Source organism: Phlebotomus papatasi, chromosome 2 (genome assembly GCF_024763615.1).
Source record: "Phlebotomus papatasi isolate M1 chromosome 2, Ppap_2.1, whole genome shotgun sequence".
NCBI lineage: Eukaryota > Metazoa > Arthropoda > Insecta > Diptera > Psychodidae > Phlebotomus > Phlebotomus papatasi.
The window spans coordinates 20,876,550-20,897,886 of record NC_077223.1 but is presented as its reverse complement, the minus strand read 5'-3'; the positions used below and the strand labels follow the sequence as shown (position 1 = coordinate 20,897,886).

The 21,337-nt window shown below is 36.1% G+C and overlaps 1 protein-coding gene across 1 annotated transcript in view; it reads right to left on the bottom strand.

Annotated features, from left to right (window-relative positions):
- LOC129803081 (fat-like cadherin-related tumor suppressor homolog) overlaps positions 1 to 21,337 on the bottom strand; it is a 336,090-nt gene that overhangs the window by 39,796 nt on the left and 274,957 nt on the right. Inside the window, exons 13-16 of the mRNA XM_055849423.1 lie at positions 11,442 to 12,662; positions 9,222 to 10,933; positions 5,662 to 8,644; positions 4,498 to 5,307 (exon numbers count right to left, since the gene is read on the bottom strand). Of these exons, the coding sequence (XP_055705398.1) occupies positions 4,498 to 5,307; positions 5,662 to 8,644; positions 9,222 to 10,933; positions 11,442 to 12,662 (6,726 nt within the window). The remainder of the gene's footprint in view (positions 1 to 4,497; positions 5,308 to 5,661; positions 8,645 to 9,221; positions 10,934 to 11,441; positions 12,663 to 21,337) is intronic.

The window sequence follows — 21,337 nt, the reverse complement described above, 5'->3', positions numbered from 1 at the left end:
TGGAATGCTCATTTTTCAACAGATTTGGTTAAATTTGGATTTTTTGGAAATGTATTGCAATTTCGAGCCCGGCTCCATCGGTCTCCATCGGTAATGAACCGGATAAGTAGCGATTTTTGAATAATTTTTCATCCCCTATAAATAAAATCCCCTAAAAAAATGTTTTTTTCGGTTTTTCTCAAAATTGGCAAAAGCTTTTTCAGTGATTGTCGGACATGTTTTAGAGATAGTTCAGGCAAACATTTCGCCCAAATATACCTATGACCGGAAAATTCGCCACTTTGAATTATTGAAGGTCAAAGGTCAACTACTTTGGAGGGCCCATTTTTCAACCGATTTGGTTAAATTTGGATTTTTTGGAAAGGTATTGAAATTTCAAACCCGGCTGCATAGGTCTTCATCGGTAATGAGTCGGTTAAGAACCGATTTTTTGATTTTCAAATGCTTTTGTGATTTATGAATCAATTTGAACTCTAGTAGATCAGTGATACCAAAAGATTATGCAAAAAAAAAACTATTTCACGGTGAGCTCTATCTCGTGAGTTTGAGCATTCCGCAAAGCTGGGACGCTTTGCCATCTCTTTTTAAAATATATTGTGGAGTCACATTTATTCAGAAACATAGGAAAAATTTAGTCATTGTAAAGCTTGGGACTGTGCAAAGTATGGGCACTTTCCCCTACATATATACATATAAGTAGAGTTGGTAAATTTCAAGAAATTTCATGAATTTCCGCCTAAAGTAGATGGCGACTGCTGTGAAATTTCTGAAATTTTACCATCTCTACATATAAGCGTTTCAGACGATTCATGAGAAACAAACGGTTAAAGATAGAGAGTCGGGACCTTCGGAGAACTCCTTCATATGGCGATCCAAGAATCGTTAACGTACTCCTCATTTTTCTATTACCATGCCCTTATCCTTTGCCTAGATGGATATTTCGTTCATATACACAAATACCTTTGAATCATTCCTAATAACGGTTTTTAAAGTCAAACGTTAAAAAGGTTCTAGAAAGCGCATTTCTTTTTGGAATTTCTGACAACATTGAACCGGTGCCACTCACTCAGTTATAAACCGGTAATAAACCGATTCACAATCGATAAGTAATTTTTATCAGAAAATCAATTGTATTACTCCTAAGCTATTTTGGGCGATATTTTGAGTGATTCAATTGGTTCAATAAATCGATTGTGAACTCTTAAAATTTAAACGATAAATTATACCTAAATGAGGTTATAATGTCTAAATCACGAATTTGAACATTTCGCAAACGTTTTGCCACCCCTTTTTATTAAACTTTTTAAAAATATTGTGGAAATATATTAATAGACATGGGATAATTTAAAAAGTTTTATTTTTCTGCTGTGAGTGAAAAAATGTCCAATTGATAGACATTGTATTCCTCTACAAGTTTCTCGACGATCATTTTCCTCTATATCTTAATAGAAAGTGTGCTTCAATTATATTGGCAAATATTGAAATTTCTTATGAGAAAAATATTCCAAAGACATGACTCAATATTTCAAAATCTCTTCGAATCTCTTAAAATAGCTCACGTACGTTTTAGTTTAGAATATTCATGAGGACTATCTATAATAAAAAATTTGAAGCCTTGGTGTCTATTTTGTCCTGGACATCTTGAAAGATATTGAATTTTGAAATTGTCGATTTGTCATTTTACCCTTGTCTCCTATAAAATATGTAATTTTTGTTATTCTTCTCTTAATGTCTTTCAAGCGGGAAACGTTTAATATAGGTTGATGCCCTATACACAGTTACGACTTAAGCAGAGAAGCAGCATAACGTAATTATAATCAAAATAAAGATTTAACTAAATCTCCATCAGTTTTCCACTAACTAAGCCGTTTCCCGGCTTAAACCGAGAGACAGATTAGTCAGAAGCTGATGGAAATGTAATCTGATCATTATTACTGTTCGAACTCAAAAAGAAGGCAATATTACCATTTTTCTCTGGGAAAATATCTTTCTTTCTTTTTAAAGATGAAACATTTTCCTAAACAGAATAAGATAACATCGAGAAACATTCTACAATATGTTCCTCAAAATTGCTTTTCAAATTTATAGTAGATTCATGAGAAAGTTTTAAAACCAGAGAGTTAAAAACTTTCAAAATTTGATTTGTATCATACCAAGAACATAACAAGCACTTGTTTTCAGGAATTTGATTCAGCTCAACTTAGAAGTTGACCACCAAGTTGACAACTATTTAAGATATTTTAAATGAAAAAACCGAATTAATTGAAACATTCTTATTTAGAGAAAAGTTTATTTTGAACTTTGAATTTAAGTTTAAATTGTCTTTAGAAAACAAAAGACAGATTATCTAGGAAGTTTATTTTATGACAAACAATATGCACAAGTTTGCCTTTGGAATGAAATAATTAGCAAGAAATTGTTTATTTTGTAAATAACAGGAACGCAAAATTTCTACTACAAAAATAGGGTTATGTGGAAAAGTGGGGTTATGTTTAAATACAAAATATTTATTTCTGGATAAACTCATTAATTTCTTATTTTAAAACAAGATTAAAAAGTAGTTATAAGTTTTTTGACATGACCTTTTATAAACTGTGGTTATGTAACATGTAAAAGAACATTTTTAACCTTACAATTTGACATTTTGTATATTTATAAAAGTCCCCAATGGAACGGTAATTTTAAACATTTTTTTCTGCGTATTTGTACGTATATAGAAGATTGCGAAATGTTTATTAAATCTTAAAACCAATTTTTGTTGAGGTTAAGAAAAATATAACCTCACATTTCAAAGAAATCTCTTTACCAATAGGGTAAATTAAGCTAATTCAAAAACTGCTTCAAATGGAAATTTTTCCCTATTCAAAATGGAAACGTCATTGTTTTCATGATAAATACAGTACTAAATTATTATATTTATATATTTTCTATACCACAGTTTCATTATTTAGTTAATTTTGCTTCAAATAAAGCGAAAATCTATTCATATTCAAAAATTAAAAGTGTACCTTTTCACCATTGAATTTTTCATCGATCGACCATGTTTTCCAATGAAAAACACAATGAGGTGACTGTTGTTTATTTGTTTTGTTTAACATTTATGTAATTGGTGAAGAACACCATACGCTCTGGCGGAAATCTTCCGAAGTATTTTTTTAGAACTACAGTAGAGTCTCGCTATAGTCCATATTTGGTTTCAAATTTGACACTTGGGTCGCACTATAGTTCATGTAATTTTTTAAAATTATCAACGATTTTTAGTATTGAAATTGCTCGACGGCTTCCACTTTCTTTGCGATTGTGGTACTTGTCCTCGCTCTCTTCATTGTGGATCACAATTATCACAACTACTTAATAAAGTTTGCCAAAAATATTAAAATAATTATGCATGTCACATACTAAAAAACATAACCTAATTTAAAATCAGTGTTTTGAAATCAACGGTCGATAAATTGTGGACTATAGAGCGATGGCCTATAGCGAGACTCTACTGTACATTTTTTGTGTACTAAAGGGTCAGTCTTGTCAAAAACCTCGTGGAAAAATCAAACGAAGTTGGAATTTAAGAAATCAAAATTTATCTTGGAATTTAATTAACATTAGCTTTTGAAAGGTTGTGTAAAATAAGGAGTTTTGTATTGTCTATCAAATAAAGAAGTTATATCAGGAAACTGGATCCTTTTCGCTGGATATATTCTTTGTCTTTACAAACAGGTATTTGGGTTTATTATTCTCTGGGAAGTATCACAGGATTTTTTACATAAACAGTTTATTTCTAAACAGGTATCTGATTTGAGAATTCTCTGAGAAGTATCACAGGAAGAGTTACTTAACAAAAATTAATTCTAAACAGGTAATTCATAACCAGTCATATTTCTGACTAATTTTAGTTAAATTAAGTGCTAATCTTTATTGTTAACGGTACGTGAAGTTTTCAAATGAAATAATTACCTATTTCGAGAACAAAAAGGGTTTTTCTGAAGTGTCTGCAAATGCTTCAATAGGAAACCCCGGAAATATGATTTTTTTTGGAGAGATTTTCTTATTGTTTTAGATGGGAAAGGAGAAAAGACCAGGAATAAGAACAAATTCTGCACACAGGAGCAACTCAACAAGGTTTTGGAAGCCTTTCGTCGCAGTTTCACTTACACTGTTTGTCTCCAATTAGAAAGTTTCCCTTGTCTCCAATTAGAGACATTCCCTTGTCTCCATTTGGATTAATATGTTTCAAATAGAAGCATTTTACACTCGCGTATTTTTCTTGTATTTAAGAAGTTTTCAAATTATATCTAAAGAATTTTCACTAAACAGTAAAATTCTAGAAGAGTCAAGGAGCAAATTTATGTAATTCTCTTCAGAAAAATATAAACTTAATGTTTTGAATCTTCCGTCAAAATTGAAGCGTCTGGAAATGGTTTTGAATTACGACATTTACCCTAATGATATATTGGAAATAATTATAATGAAAATGTGCAAAAATAAAAAAGCTGTACTCACATTGAGGCACTGAAGTTAATTTCGGCTGAGACTCATTGCTCTCGTTGCTGTGAAAGCTGGAGGAGTCGGGAATCTCACTACCTGGCACTTCTGTGATATTGGGAAGTGGATTGTGGCTAGGTCTCACCCAATCCGAACAGTCCCAATGATAGGCTCCATGGTGTCCCTGCTGCTCCTCTGGCGGTGACGTTACGAGCCTTCCGGGCAAAATTCCCGCAGACTTGAGTGTTCCCAGTCTTATATGAGGATCGAGCATTTTCACATCATTGTTGATCTTCCCAGTCGGACTAGATCCGTCTGAGAAGGTTTGGAGATGGATATGATCAGCCCAAACCTGCTTCCCAGCATCTGCCTCACTTCCCGCCCCATTTATATTCACCAGCAGCTGCTGTGTTGGTCTCTGTTTCCTGTACTCCTCCACTACATTTTCCAGTTCATCCCCAGCTGATCCGTAGTTACGTAGGGTCTCTAGATTGTTCATTATGCTACAGACATAGGGGGCATCGTTGTTGGAAGTGGGAGTATAGGAAACTGGCCGAGGTGCCTGCTGCTGCTGTTCCAAGTTGCTCATCTTCGAGCCTCTCTTGTATCCCACGGCAACGGGATCATTCTTCAGAACATTATTTGTATTATTGTGAGCCTGATGGTTCTTTCTCTTTCTCGCAGCCAGGCACCATATAACACCTCCAATGGCAATGAGTCCAATCACTGCTAGAATAGCGCCCCCAATGAGGACAACTTCGAAAGGAACATTGTCCAATTTCATAGATTTTAGGAGATTAGAGTACAAGGGATCTCCACAGCTGGCACCTAAAAATCAATATGGCAAATCTTAGGCGATATTTCTCTTTGAATCTCGGTAAATGTAAATTGTAATTTAACTTTTGTTTCACATAATTTGAATTAAAAAATGATATTCAGCTAACTTCAGGCTGCAGCTGACACTTTAATCGCTATTGTCAGTAATTTTTAAAAAATATGGTAGATGGCAGTAACTTTTGACTAATGACTCGAGTGGAAGCCAAAACATAAAATAGAAGAAGAAGAAGAAAAAAAGGAAGATGGCAGTAACAGACGCTAAGTAGTTTAGTGTGTGAAAATTTCGATATTGGTCCATAGGAGAAGTGATAAATGTAAAAATCCAGTGAAATTGTTTTCACTTACCTGTTAGATATGGCGGACAGATGCATCGGAAGCTCCCTGCCTCATTGATACACGTAGCTCCACTTCCACATGGTTGATTCTCGCACTCATTGACATCCACCTCGCACGTTGGTCCCATGTAGCCTCTGCACATGCATAGTGGTCCAAAGTCCCCTTCTTCACAAACCCCACCATTCCGGCAGGGATTTGGAGCACAGAAACGTCCAAAATCACATCTTTTTCCCGTCATTTTCGGTGGACAATCGCAGGTGTAGTTCCCAGCACCTTGATCGCGACACTGTCCACCGTACAGACATGGAGAAGATGCGCAAGGATCACGATCGTGAGAACAGAGCGGTCCTGTAAAGCGTGAATGGCAGAGGCACTCAAAAGCGCCATTTAGTTCCCTACAAGTGCCTCCATTGAAGCAAGGCTGACTTCCACAGACACCCAGTGGCTTTAGAACACTTGCAGCATCGCAAGAGAATTCAACGTTGGCAAAGCGTCTCAGAGTGAGAACAGAGCTCTCTTCAGTGAGATAGAGTGGCAAAGATTGGCGAGAGAGGCGAATATCATCAAGGCATCCAATGAATCCTCTCTCTATATCCTCAAAACCAATGACAGTCGGATGCTGACGGACTTCTGCACCAAAATAGACATCATTGGTTTGAAGATTGAGAACACCATTGACTCCAGGAGCACTTCCAGAAGCCACATGAGTTCTATCAACAAGAATCCTGGCACTATTTCCTTCCCTCTCTACTCGGATTTCGTGCCATTGTCCGTCCGCAATGAAGACACTGGCAACACTCACCAAACCCTCTCCACTGCCCAGATCAAAGCGATACTGTACGAATCCACTATTGACTTCCAAGATGTTGTAATCAATTTTCCCAGCGGCAAACATTAAGCATCCCGTTGGCTGTACTGTTCTCACGTGTAGAGATAGCATCAACTGATTCTCAACTGATGTCTTAGCTGTTAATCTCTCAACTTTGTACTGCGCATAACTCTTCCCGGAGAAGGAAACTGGACTGACTGTGCTGTAGCAAGATTCTTCCTCACACTTCGATACATCTCGTGCACAATTTGGTCCTGCGAAACCCTCAGGGCAAACACAATGATAACCCTGCGGTGAAGCATCAGGAATGCAAACTTTGTGACTAGGACAGAGATTCGATGCGCACTCATTAACCCGATTCTCACAGCGATCTCCACCAAATCCCACTCGACACTTGCACTCAATCACTTGACGATAGTGAGGAGCCACAAAGCTAGAAATATCAATGGAGATGGCAGAAGACGTTGCTTCTTCTGTTGCTTTAATGGAAACCTCACACTTTCCATTGTGACAGAATCCTGTTGGACAAGTTGATTTTACAATTTCCTCAATGGTTAACCTCGTAATATCTTCAATCTCCTCCAGATTGTCTTCAACGGCCTTTGTGATCTCATCCACAGAGTAGAAAGTCGATGATCCAGCCATTTGCGGAGATCTCCGAACTGTAAACAGAACATCAAGATCTTCATTTGCTTCCCTGCGTTTCCTTATCTTCTCTTTGCTGATTGCATTCACGTCATCTGTTTCAATTGAAGCCGGTTGAACAGAGATAATCATGACGTCTTTCAACCGACATCCCATGGCATTTCTAATTGACCTTATGAATCCCTTCCGATGACTCAGTAGAAAGTCTGATGGATGAACTTTTCGGAAGCGTAGTACCACTCCATTGGCTAACATTTCTTCAGTCACCAAATCTACTGATACCTTAACGATCGTGGCTGAAAGAAACTTCCCATCGGACACCGTTACATTGATCCTGTAGTCACCCAAATCGAGATCTGGAAGGGCATAGAGCACCCCCTCTGTGGAAATATTGAACAGAGTCGTTGGGCTGTAGGAAACTCCAAGAGTCGGAGCTAAACCATACACCAAACTGTCGTATTGATCCTGATCTGTTGCATGAACTCGTCCAATTTCACCTCCAGGATATGATTCCCGGAAGGAATTGATAGCAATTTCCAAGGGCGTAATTATTGGAGGGTACTGTGACTCCTCAATGACATTGACAGTGACATAAGTATCTGAGAAGAGCGGAGGAGTTCCGTTGTCGAACACTCTAATCTCCAGGTCGTACCTATCTCTTACTTTGTGATTGAATCTCGCAGCTGTCCTCAAAATTCCGTCCTGTTCGAGCCGGAAAACACCTCCTTCGTTCCCAGAACGGAAATCGAAAGTATAGGGAACTGTATTAGGAGCAGCATCTGCGTCTGTGATATTAAACCTCAATAGTACATGCCCCAGAGCTTTATCTTCGTGAATGAATGCTGTGTAGTTACTCTCACTGAATAGCGGAGGATTGTCATTGGCATCGGAAATCTCAACATTGACTAAAACATAACTGGACAGAGGAGGAATACCAAAGTCAACAGCTCTGATTTCCAGCACATAGTTCGAAATGGATTCCCTATCGAGTTTGGACGCTACTGAAATATATCCAGTTTCTGCTTCAATGGCAAACTGCTTCAGTCTATCACCCTTCTCTATACCATAAACAACTCGACCATTTTCCTCTGAATCCAGATCCGTAGCCTTCACTTGGATTATCTTATCGCCAACGAGAGCATCTTCGCGGATTCGCGCTGTATAAGTGGTTTGTGTAAATTGCGGAGGATTGTCATTGCTATCAGTTATTGTGATATTAAGAGTCGTCAGACTGCTCAGTGGAGGTTCTCCTCCATCTACAGCCTGAATAGTCAAGAAATAATCTCTGGCTCTCTCATAATCCAATTCGCCGGCAACACTCACAATCCCCGTACGATTGTCCACACGGAATTTCTTCTGCTCATTGCCACCAATAAAGCTATACGTGATCTCAGCATTAATTCCCACATCTCTACTCGTGGCTACAATTTCAATAACTTCCGCCCCAATACGAGTTTCCTCTGGGATTGAAGCTGTGAAGTATTTTGTCACAAACTCTGGCGGATTGTCATTGATGTCCTGTTGAATTTATGGGAAATATTTGTAAAAAACCTAGAAATCTAGGTATACCTAAAAATAATGTAAGTGTTTTCTAGATTCATTCACGGAGGAAAATTCTTCGTGAAATAGTGGAAAACATTCATATGGAACATGTGGAACTCGTATAGTGCTGCCAACATTATGGGTTTTGACAGTTGACATAACCTCAAAGTTGTCCACGTGAAAGTAGAATAAGGTGCAGGAAATTGAGAATTACACACGAAAAGAGAATATCTGTGATGAAATCACCACTTTTGGTAACTTTGAGCAGAAATTTAATTGCAAGTAGAATATATTGACACGTATTTCCTCTCACAATTTATCCTGATTTATATTCAAAAATAAGGACCAGTGTTTATGTAATTATGGATGTACAACGCAGAATGTTGCACAACTACTAACTTTCAAATGGAATTATGATCAGATTGATCTCATTTTACAACACCGAAAAACATTATTTTTTGATAAATGTAAAATCTTTGAAGTATTTTCTATCACGTTCCACAAAAATCATCTAAATTCACTGAAAACCTGTAAAAAGGACTGCTAAACTTACCTGAATGTTGACGATGACGAGAGCCGTTGATGAAAGTTCAGGAACGCCTTGATCTGTTGCTCTTACAGTTACGTTGTGCATCTCTTGAGTTTCTCGATCGAGCCCACTGGATAGCGTTAGGATGCCACTATCACTGGCAATCCTAAAGAATTTCTCCTTACCCTCATCGACAATCGAATAGCGGATCTTTCTGTTGACTCCAACATCGAGATCAGTTGCATGAACTTTCGTTACCAGAGTCTCGATTTCCGCATCTTCTGGCAGGGCGACAGAGTAGATCGGCATGGAAAATGCTGGTGGGTTGTCATTGATATCGGAAACAACAATTTCCACCTGAGATGAACATTCCCAGCCGAAATGATCGCGGTCTTGTACATGGGCTGTGAGGATGTATCGAGAAATTGTCTCTCGATCGAGTTGTCGAGCAGTCTTGAGAATGCCAGTATCTTTGTCCAGGGTAAAGTCATCCGCACCTCGACCAGTAAGGAAGAATCTGAGCTTAGAGTTGCTCTCTAAGTCCGCATCAGAAGCTTCAACGGTGATCAGGTGCGTTCCAGGCTTCACATCTTCGGAAATGGTCTTCTTGTAGCGATACTTCAGGCAATATGGTGGGTTGTCGTTTACATCGAGAATCGTAATGGAGACATTTGTCGTACCAGTGAATTTTCCATCAGTTACGAGAACAGTGAGATTGTAGAAATCAATGACTTCACGATCAAGTTGCTTCGCCACATACAGTTCACCTGTTCTTCTGATCTGAAACTGAGACATCCTATCCCCGGAGTAGATGTAATACTCAATTGGGGTTACCAGATCAACATCCAAATCGGTTACTGAGAGCTGAAGAACAACAGTTCCTGGTAGTGCATCTTCACTAACACTGGCATTGTAGTGATCTTGTGTGAAGATTGGTGGGTTATCGTTGTAGTCTCTGAGTTTGATCACAACCAGCGTTGTATCATTCATCTTCACACTTCCATTGTCCGTCGCAATCACCCGAAACTTGAATTCTCCTCGAGATTCCTTGTCCAACTCCCCAAGAGTCGAAATCCATCCGGTATATGGATCAATCGCAAATGTGTTACCTGCTTCTGTATTTTCCGACGCCATAAAATACCTCACATCCCCATTTGATCCGGAATCTCCATCTCTAGCTGTAACCTTCAGAATGGTCGAACCCTTTTCGATATTTTCAGCTACAGTAACAACGTAGGGATTACTTTCAAATACTGGGGCATGATCATTGTCATCCTGAACGTGTAGATTGATTTCAGTAAGAGCCGTTAGAGGTGGACTTGAGTCACTTTCAGCTAAAACTCCAATTGTATGCACTTCTTTCTCCTCTCGATCCAATGATCTCGCCAATCTTAATTCTCCAGCTTCGTTGATGGAGAAATGAGGGTTATCTTTATTCCCGGATACAATTCTAAAGGAATGGGTAATGTTTTCAACTAGACGGAATCGGGAGATTAGAGTTCCTGGTGCTGCAGCTTCTGAGAGAAACAGGGATTTTTCTTTCTTCTCAAAAGTTGGCGCAATATCACTTTGAGCCATTACGTAGACGTTAACAGGAGCGTCATCATGCATTGATGGAACTCCGCCATCAAAAGCACGAATGAAAAACTGAAAGAGCTGATTCTCAAATTGATGAGCACTCTGCTTGAGAAAGACCTCTCCAGTATTCTCATTTACATCGAAAAGGTCTTTGACGCCTGGAAATTAATAATTACCGTGTTACCAGGGTTTAGGCTTTTACTATAAACCTAGAGATTTTAGTGTGTCTAACGGTGGTCTCATTGAGTTTCACTGTTTTGAAAGGACTATACATTTTCTAGTACAGGACTTTTACCTAAATAGAAACCTAAGCAGAATATTTGTGTTCGGAATTAGAAATTCAATTTCCGAGTTTTCCAAAATGGCGGAGTATAAAACGCATTCAAACATTATTTGATGTTTCAGCAAACTTTAAAATATAAGCAAGTTATTTAGAATTTGACTTCAATACCATTTTGTTCGAGACCTTTAGTATGAGATTTTTGCATATTTCCCTCAAAATATTGATAAACTGTACCAAACAGAAACAATTGACACCGACACAACCCTCAAAATGACCCACATTCCACCATGCCCCAAATTTTGCATCACAAGCAAATTGTGCGGTACTTTATGTGGCCACATATATGTCTGCACATGAATAGTCTCCATAAAATAATCTCTCACCTGTGTTCTGTGCATCGTAGAGTGTATAGTGAACGGCAGCATTTTGATTTTCGTCCAAATCCATTGCCCGGACGTGTAGAAAGGACTGGCCGATGGTGTAATTGCCATGGATTGATGCTGTATATTCATGGAATTGAAACATGGGGGGATTGTCATTCTCATCAGCCACATGAACACGCACCGTGGTGAATCCCACACGACCTCCACCATCTGCTACCATGACCACTACCTCATAAATCTCCCTCGATTCACGATCCAACTTTACTTTTGTCACTATTTCCCCCTTGGTCGGATCCAATGCAAAGAATTCAGCCATGTCATCCGAAATGATACTATAGGTCAGTTGACCGTATTCTCCAAAGTCTTCATCTTGGGCCTGAACACGCGCTACTAGTCTGCCGGCCAATTGGTTCTCATTCACATTGACGTCATAGATGAGATGTGGAAAAGTGGGATTATGGAGATTTCCGGGGAGGATATTAACTTTGACACGAGTGAAACTAGTGTAAACTCCATCCGTCACAGAAACATTCAACACAGTCAGTTGTTTGTCTGCGAAATTCTGCATATTGACCAGAGTGATAATCCCAAATTCGGGATCAATCGTATAAGTTTGCTGATCATTCCCCTGAGCAATGGTATACACCAAGTTTGTGTGATCAATGTGATCAGGATCACTAGCTGTAACACTCGTTACAAATTGCCCCCGACTAGCATGTTCAGACAAACTACAACTGTAGGAGGATTGCTCAAATCTTGGTGGATTATCATTCATATCTCCCACATTTATCCAAACATGAGAAGTACTGCTTAAACTTGGTACTCCCTTATCCATAGCAATCACCACAAAATGATGCATTCTGTATACCTCAAAATCCAATGACTTCTTAAGGTACACAACACCCTCGGTTGAGTCCATATGAAAGAACTCCGAGGTATTCTTCGAGTCTGTTTCAATGGCAAATGTCACAGCCTGATTGATCCCAGTATCTCTATCACTAGCACTAACTCTCAGAATGGCAGTGCCAAAAGGCGCTCCCTCGCTCACTGTTACATTATACACATCCTGATCCATCTCCGGCGGACAATCATTGACATCCGTCACGAGAATGGAGGCTGGAACCTCGGCAGACGCCCCGGAAACACTATCTGTTGCCCGAATAGTCAATTCGTAGCTCTGTCTGCGCTCAAAGTCCAACTCATCAACCACATAAATGGCACCTAAAGGGGTGGTAATCATTTTATAAATTGCAAAATCGTAATCTTTTACGATTTTCTGAAGAAAATCAGACGACACTCGTGGCAAGTATTTAGTGAAAACTCATGCGAGAAAAATTCCATTGAAAATATCATATAACCATTAAGATGATATCTTACTGTAAATCGTTGCTTCAGGAAATATTTCTTACATTTCTCTCTTTACCATTTAACACTTTTCCTTGGCAATAAGCCAAAAATATTCGCCACTGCAAATCCTGAAAAATTCCAGGAAGTTGCAGAAAGGATTTTCTCACCATGATTTAATGCAGCAGAAAAATGCTGCAAATTGGTTATACTCAATTTATTACTCGTTATATGCAGTTAAATTCAAATTATAATATATATTTGGCATTCTAATGACGCACATATGAACCCTGAAGGGAAAACATACAAATAAACTTCAGATTTGGTGAAATGTTTATAAATAGAGAAGTGTTTTATGTTTATAATGGCTCTGACGTAACTTTAAGGTCAGGAAAATGTCATGAAATCAAAATTCATATCTCTTTCTTTCCCAAACGTATTGTATATCTCTATCCCTCTCTTTCACATTCTTCTTCTTCTTCTTTTGAACATCAGAACAAATTCAATTTAGTTCAATCAAATTTTCATCAGAGCGAAAAAGTGGAATAAATGTATGAAAAACGTGTAAGAAAAGACGTGAATTTGATTTCAAGGATTTTTTCTGATGTAAGGTCCGGTGGCATAAAGAATAGGGGAGACTGGGACAAAAAGTCACAAAACGTTTATATTTTTTTACAAGCTGTTCGAGCGCTTAAAAAAATTCTAATTAGCGCAGTTTTATACGAAATTTACCGCTCTACAATTTTGTGAAAGTAATATTTCTCTATTTTTTAAGAAAATACGTTTATCGAGCCAATTGCTAAAAGGTAATTTTGTGAAAATTCTCAAAAATTCTGGGGCAAATAGTACCAGACATCGGGTATTATCATATTTTGATTCGCTTTCTTACGGGCTTTCGTAAAATTGAAAAAATAGGACATTTTCGTAGAAAATTTATTCATCTACACCTTTGTAAAACACCATTGTCTCTGCGAGAAAAGTGAGAAAACGAGGAAAGCGCTTTTCAAGCTATTTTAGAAAAAAAAACACACAAAAGACTGCTAATCGTTTGACCAATGCAAACAACAAGCGGCGAGACATGATAATGACGTTTCATTTCGCCGTGATACATCAGAAATTGCTTCGCTTTTCTGTTACTTTTTGCTCTATACCTTTTGTTACTTTTTACCCCAAGTGGTCATTTGTAATAAAAGGATTTCTGGATAAACGAACTTTTGTGAAATTCTAAAATAGATAGCGGATTCGTATTCAAAAAACCCAAATTATTTGGAAAATATTCACCAGTGCATCAATTTTGGAAAATGAGTAGGTAATAATTGTTATCTTCTGCAAGGAAAATATTTCAAAAATAGGGCTAAAAATTTCGATATTTTTTTATTTTCTAAGTTCCTTGTTCGAATTCTAAGAAACTTACGACATTGAAGAAGGTCTATGGAGACTATCTATAGAAAAAAATTGAGACGCTATCTTTTTTACCTTGGAAGATATTGAATGTTGAATTTTTCAATTTGTGATTTTTGCCCCAGTCTCCCCTAACATGTTGGATTTAGTTTACATAACGTCATATCCAGAAAGATAGCAAACACTACTAATTTTGAAATTAGACTACTCGAAATTTCAAACAATAATATAAGGAATCTATAATTTTATTACGAAAAGCATAACATAACCTCACATTTCAATCTAACCTTTTGATTCAATTATTTCATTCATTTGAATATGTAATTCTGAGTAAGTCATAAAGAGCATAAATTTAAAAGTTGATTAGACACATCCATGTGTATTAAACAGTTTTGGTTATCCAACATAACCTCGCTTTTTCAACCTAACCTCTTCTCTATTGATAACATTTTCTCCATTAATTTTCTATTTTAACCAACAGGATTTTCTCTTCAGAGCTTCAATTAAATATTTCCACGAGTGTTGTACAGGTTGTACATTGAATAACTGACAAAAATTCTGTACATAGTAATACAAAATCAGCAAAAGTGAGGTAAAATGCAAAAGAAATTTTTTTTTGTAAGCATAAAAAGAGAATCATTTGCATGCACTCGCTTTCCTATAACATCATTTCGCGACGGAGCTACTTGTGTGTTATATTTTGGTGAAAAGCGCACATTTCAATTTGATTCAATTTTGTACTATCGATTGAGTGTGCTATCTCCCCAAAAGTATCCTGGAAAAATGAATAATGAAAGGTGTCTCCTCTTTTTTTCCTGTTTCCTCTTCTAACCTTCAACCCAGCAAAAAAAGAGACTCAAACTCCGTAAGATATTCCGGCTGGGATATTTTTCCCACTATCTCTTTGGGTGACATTAGCAGGACCACCCAGCGCGAAGCGGAAATGTTTGGTGAGAAAATTTTACATCCATCTTCGGAAATCACAAAAGAATGAGGGAAGAATTCACACCCATCTTTTATATTTATTTTCGTTTTAGTCGGTCGAATTTTTATTGCTCGAACTAAAAAAATCAGCAATATGATAATCCTGATAATCCATTAGTAATGAGTTATATTCATGCTTGCGATCCTTTAGTTTCTCCGAGAATTATATCTTTTATACAAGTACTAATAATTTTTCCGGGCCCTGCGACATCCTACGGTTCCTTCTCATAAACAGGAATAGGACTTGGTAAGTTAAATTCTTGAAATGGACGATAATTGGCATTCTATTGAGATGGATTAGCTGTCCGAAATTAAAGGCAGTGTCCAAAATTACAAGCAAGATGTCCAAAATTGCAACACAATTCATATCTACAGTTTTATTCATTTTTAAACGTATTTAGAATTATTTTAGAAAAAAAATGATAAACTGCTTTTCAAGGTTCCAAACAACTGTCCCAAATTAAAAGCACTTCCACTAAATGTAATTAAAGGGAAAATATGTGTGAACTATGGAGTCAATTTTTATTAAGTAAGTTTATCTGAAAGCCCTTCATTTAGTCCCAAGGAGTCTGGAATCCAGAATTTTCTTGTATTAAATTTTATTGAAGATTTCTGAACTTGGCTTTTTCTAAACTTTCTTTCAAAACTGTCATTTAGCTCCTGACAGCAGTTCTTGTCAAGTCTTCGGTGAAAATTGGATGTTCTTAAAATTAAATCACTGAATTAAGAGCTTATTAAGTACTTAATAAGTACTTAATGTCTTAGCTGGGTTATTGCTAGTCTTTTTTTTATTTTATACAATGGCAGTGGGACTTTTGGGAATTCAACTTGGGAAATTCAACGTGCTTTTCTTTTTAAATTTTATAATTCGACTTGTTTGTTTTTCAACTTGGCTGCGTCAATAGTTGGACTTGGACATTTACAACAATAAACGCTGTTATCGTATTACACACGATACTCGTAGTAATTTTATTACCCTGTGCAATGTATCAGTAATTTTGTGCATATTTCCAAAATACAGTGGGACCTCGATAGAGTTAACTAATTATTTGCAATTTATAAAGCATTCCGCAAAGCTGAGATACTTTGACACTCCTTCTTCTCTAACCTACATTCTCTCAACAGTGATTCGTATCTGGACATTCATTTTCCAAACCCCATGGAATTCCCTCCTAATCCCAATTAATCCCCATGATTTATATTCCAACTCCGTGGGAGACAGATTTTTTTTATTCTCCAACACCTCCCGGGAAAACACTGCAGGAAAAGGTGGTGAAGAAATGAGGAAAAAAAATCTAAAATATTTATCGACACGCTATAAAGGGGTGGGAGATTTTTCAATTTTTCACATCACGATTTCTTGAATGGTACAAAAATAGACGAATTTGGAATTCTTCCAAACAAAATTAGTCAAGTTCAAGTGCTTTGACTTTGAACTCTTTTACATAATAGAAGGTGTATCATTATCAACATTGACTATATAAGCTTAAGATAATAAGGAAATATCTTTAAAGGATTTTATCATATTGACATGGAAATTGTGATTCCCGCAATTGCGATAAATTGTGGGAATCTGGTATGTGTCTTAGCTAATAGTTTTTTTTTAATTCTGACGAGTATCACATTATTAGCACATTAATCTTATACTTTTGAATGTCTTCTAAAAAAGCAACACATAATAAAATTGGAGAAAACACGTTGAGTAATAAACAGTACACTCAGTCCCGACATTAAGTAATTCGGAATTATGCACATACAATTATGCTAGTTTTCCTACCATTGGGAGTCAATTTATTAAATTATTTTTAAAACACGCCTGAATGTATACTATTTTGCGACGCGAGAAATTTGAAAACGTTTTGCTACTTTTTTCAGAATAAAACCTTTTAATTTCTTTTATTAGGGTAAATTTTATAAATATTCTAACCATTTATTGAAGAACTCTGGCCAAAAAGTACTGTTTGTTAATGCATTTCTATTAAACAGTTGAATCTTTTTGTTTGAACTACTTTTACTCCGCGCGAAATTCGTTCTACGGCCGATTTATTCAAAAGAAAGCCCCTACGGGTATGCAAATGTTCTCGATGCGTAATACCATTTCGCTCGTTTTTTAGGTTCCGAAAATGTGCATAATACTTGAATTGAGTGTACCGTATATGCGTGTGACTTTGTCCACCGTGGGTGACTTTAACTCCCTCGTGTTTGTAAGCTTTTCTTTAATTCTAACACTTAATAATGGTCTCTACCGATCAAATCTACCATGTCTAATCGGTGAGGAACGTTTTTAAACATTAGAATTAAAGAAAAGCTTTGGAACAGTAAATGGTCGAACGAGAGGTAACCAAAATCCCGAAAGCTAAAATACCGAATATTCAAAATCCTGAAAGGGATTAAATTTATATGGAGAATAATGTGTAGAATAATTTCCCAAGACACAGAAGATTTCCTTTTGCCTCCAGCAAGTGAGGGTGCAATCGTAGGAGTACCTATGACACTTTTAAGAATTCGGGATTTCGGCTTTCGAGATTTTAACTGGGATCCGATCAAAGTCACACATGGAGGATAAGATCACCCGCATCTACTGTACGCTTAAATTTCAAAAGTAAGCTGAGACACACACCGACAGAACTAGTTGTTAATTCGATGTCATTTTTCGTAATTTAACCCTTTATGGACGATTGGAACACCGGTGTCCCATAAAGAAACTATTTTTTTCTGACTACCTACACTTTTTCTTACGTTTGTACGTAATTGTAAAGTAGAAGGTTGAAGGAATCTAGGATATTTTTTGCAAGTCTCTAGATATTTGTTATATAGTTAATTTTTAAGCTAAAAAATGACGAATTTTTAAATTCTCATATTGAAAATTGATTTTAAATATTTTTTATACTTCCAGTTTTTTTTAGTAAAATAGTTTTGGAAAAAGAAACTTCAATACTCAAACATAATATTTTTCATTAGAATGAATATTATCTGTTATTGGTATCGTCAGAAAAATTAATTAAAGTTTTGGGCTATTTTTGTCCCTATCATTCATAGAGACATAAAATATACCAAATTAGACTCTGTAGGCTTTTCGAAGTTTATATGAAAGAAGTTTGACAAGTTTTGTTTATCGGTTTCATTTTTATTGGTGATTTTCCGTAAGCGAAAAAACTGTTTCGTCGTTAAAGGATTAAAAGATTTCCCTGAAGGAATTGTGGAAGTTCATTGAAATTAACAAGCAAAAAACTCACTAAGACCTACCGTAGATCCTGGTGATATTTAGCCTTCGGGGGTGACTTTGTCTCCCGGCTGTTTGTAAGCTTTTCTTTAATTCTAGAACTACAGGATGGGCTTCATCGATAGTACATGGTAGATCGGATCGGCAAAGATCATTATAATGAACCAGAATCAAAAAATAGCTTAAAGAGTGTTGCTTGGAACCTTGTAAAGAGTTTACCGTCTTTATTTACTCTAAAATCATTCTTAATACATTTTAAAATGAATAAAAATATAGAATCTAGCTTTGGTGCCCTATTTCGGCCACCTTCATTCTCATAGTTCCTTGCCCTTCAGGAGTTCTTCCAATGCTTTTTCCACGTCATCTCGTTTGTCGAAGCTACATTTTTTGCTATTCTTTTGCATTGTATAATCTCTAGAGTATGTAAAATCTAAAAGTTCATGGAAATTCGAGAAACAAAAAACGTGGCCGAAATTGCAAGCTGGCCGGAATTTAGCACACTTACCCTAATCAAAAAGCAATTCATTTCAATATATATTGAAAGTTTTAAATAAAAAGTGAAAAACATATTTTCAATTTACTTTATCTCTTTGATAACCCAAATAGAACGTCACAGAATTCCACCAGGACATTTTCAGTGAAATTTTCTCTACCAAAAGTTTCTCCATCAATTTTCCACGTTGAAACAGAATGCCAAGATTAGTAGTTAGTTGTGTAAATTCACTAAATTCGCTGCACTATTAAAATTTATTGCTCTCAAACAAGACACTTAAATGACTCTAAATTGCTCTTTCACCATATTTTCTCTTCCCCCTTTTCACGGTGGAAAAACGAGGAATGGAATGTCCTAAGGAGTTGCCTAATTTCTGATCTTAGAAGAGAAGGAACTTGCATTTTGTTGTTAAAATTAAAATGAAAATCTATATAGAGGAATTTTACGTAAATTAAGTATAAAATATTCACTTGCAGAAGCACATTCTAAAAAAAATTGGTGCTGCAAAATAGGTGCGAACCCTCAGGTGTACAGTGAACGAACGTGCATCACTCTGCCAATTGTTAGGGGTTGGTTTGAAGCAAAAGAGATGATATTGAGGTGAAGTGGGTGAAGTAGAAGACAAAACAAAAAAAAAACACACGCTAGGAAAATAACAGGTTGATGGAGTTGCACAGTAAAAAATTTGTTAAATGGTACTCGGTTCATTTTCGCATTAAGATTATCATTTACACAAAAAAGAATTTTTGTGTAAACCTGAACATAGAAAATGTGATAAAAATTTTGAAATTTTGATTATTAGTCAATTTTTAGTTATTCTCACGTAAAAATTTATTCAAACTAAAAAAGTGTAATTAAAGTGTGAAAAGTGTGTAAAATAGATACACTTTAGGGCAAAAATTACACTTTTGTATTGCAATACAATTTATAATGAAACCAAAAATATAATAATAGTGGATATTTTTTACTGTGTAAGTGGCGAAATGTGAAAATAAAAGAGTATATATATATATATATATATATAGCACTCAGTTTAAAAAGAAAACATCGACACACAACAAAATGAGAGTAAAATACTCACACGAACCACTAGAACCACCTGCAAGTACAGAAATAATAAAAAGAGACGGAGTGGAAAATGTAAAATTGATTAATCACTAACGTTTCCACTAAAAACTCTATCTAGATTCGATTAGTTTTTGTGTTGTTCTATATACTTTCTTTCTCTCTGCCACTTTTGCTCTCCATCTCATCCATTTTCCCTTCGATCTCCCGTAGGAAAAGTCCACCAGACAGATGGATGGGGTGGGAGAAAAACCAAGTTTTGAGATTGAGTGGTATGGGTTCACAGAAGAATATAGATTCGGTTTTAGTGGTTTGAATTTCGAAACTATGAAGAGATTGATTGCTATTTTTTACCCCTCCCCTCACTCCTTTTACACAGCAGCAAAAAATGCTTACAACTTCATCCATTTATTATTTTGCAATTTTGATATTTTTTTCCATTTTGCCCACTCAATCAATTTATTTCCTAATTGTATCAAAGAGGCGGGGCAGAAAAGTTCGCAAACTCAATTTATATTAGGGTGCTTCAAAACATGTCGAACAATTTAACCTTCTTTTTTTTTGGTTGATTTTTCCAAAATATGCTGAACGAAATATCAAATATATTTTTCAAAAAAAAAACATTTTCGAAATTCGAAATCTGGAAATTCGAAGTATGCTTTCTAAATTGTTTCTGAAACTCAAATCGTATAAATGTCAAGAAATGTTTACAGTAGACTCTCGCTAATTCGGCTCCTTTAACATCGGGGGCTACTTTTTAATTCGGGCAACAGTTAAATTCGAAAAAAGTTTGTTGACATTCTTTAAGTTCGATTATGAATATCGAATGAAGCAAATTTGCTCAAATTTGCCATGTTTTGTCTCAGTTGTGATGGAATTTTGCATTATTGACGGGCTTTCATGAAATTTACAATTAGTATGAGTATGTAAACTTAATATGAGTATGCAGGTAAACAAAAGATCGTTGCATTTCAAACAGTTTGTCGCCCGAATTTCTCTCTAATTCGTTTGAAATTTCGGTCCAAAGTGCCCGAATTTGAGAGAGTCTACTGTAGTTTCAAAATGATTTCTCAAATTTCGAAGCATTAGGAGTCTTAGGATTTTCGAATTCGATGTTTTTTCGAAAACGAAATTTCTTTATCGAACACTGGAGTTTCATTACTCGAAAAGAAAAGGTATAACACTGCTTCTTGATAATAATTTATCAATGTGATATTCTTCTACAAATTATATATAAAAAATGGTGATGTCAGCGAAAACACATCTTTTCGATTAAACAAACTTTTAATAAATAGTTCAATAGTTGTAAATTTAAAAAAAAAAATGCAAAAGATTGAGTGTACAAGTATTCTTCCAACAAACGTTAATTTTGAAGGCCTGTCAGCA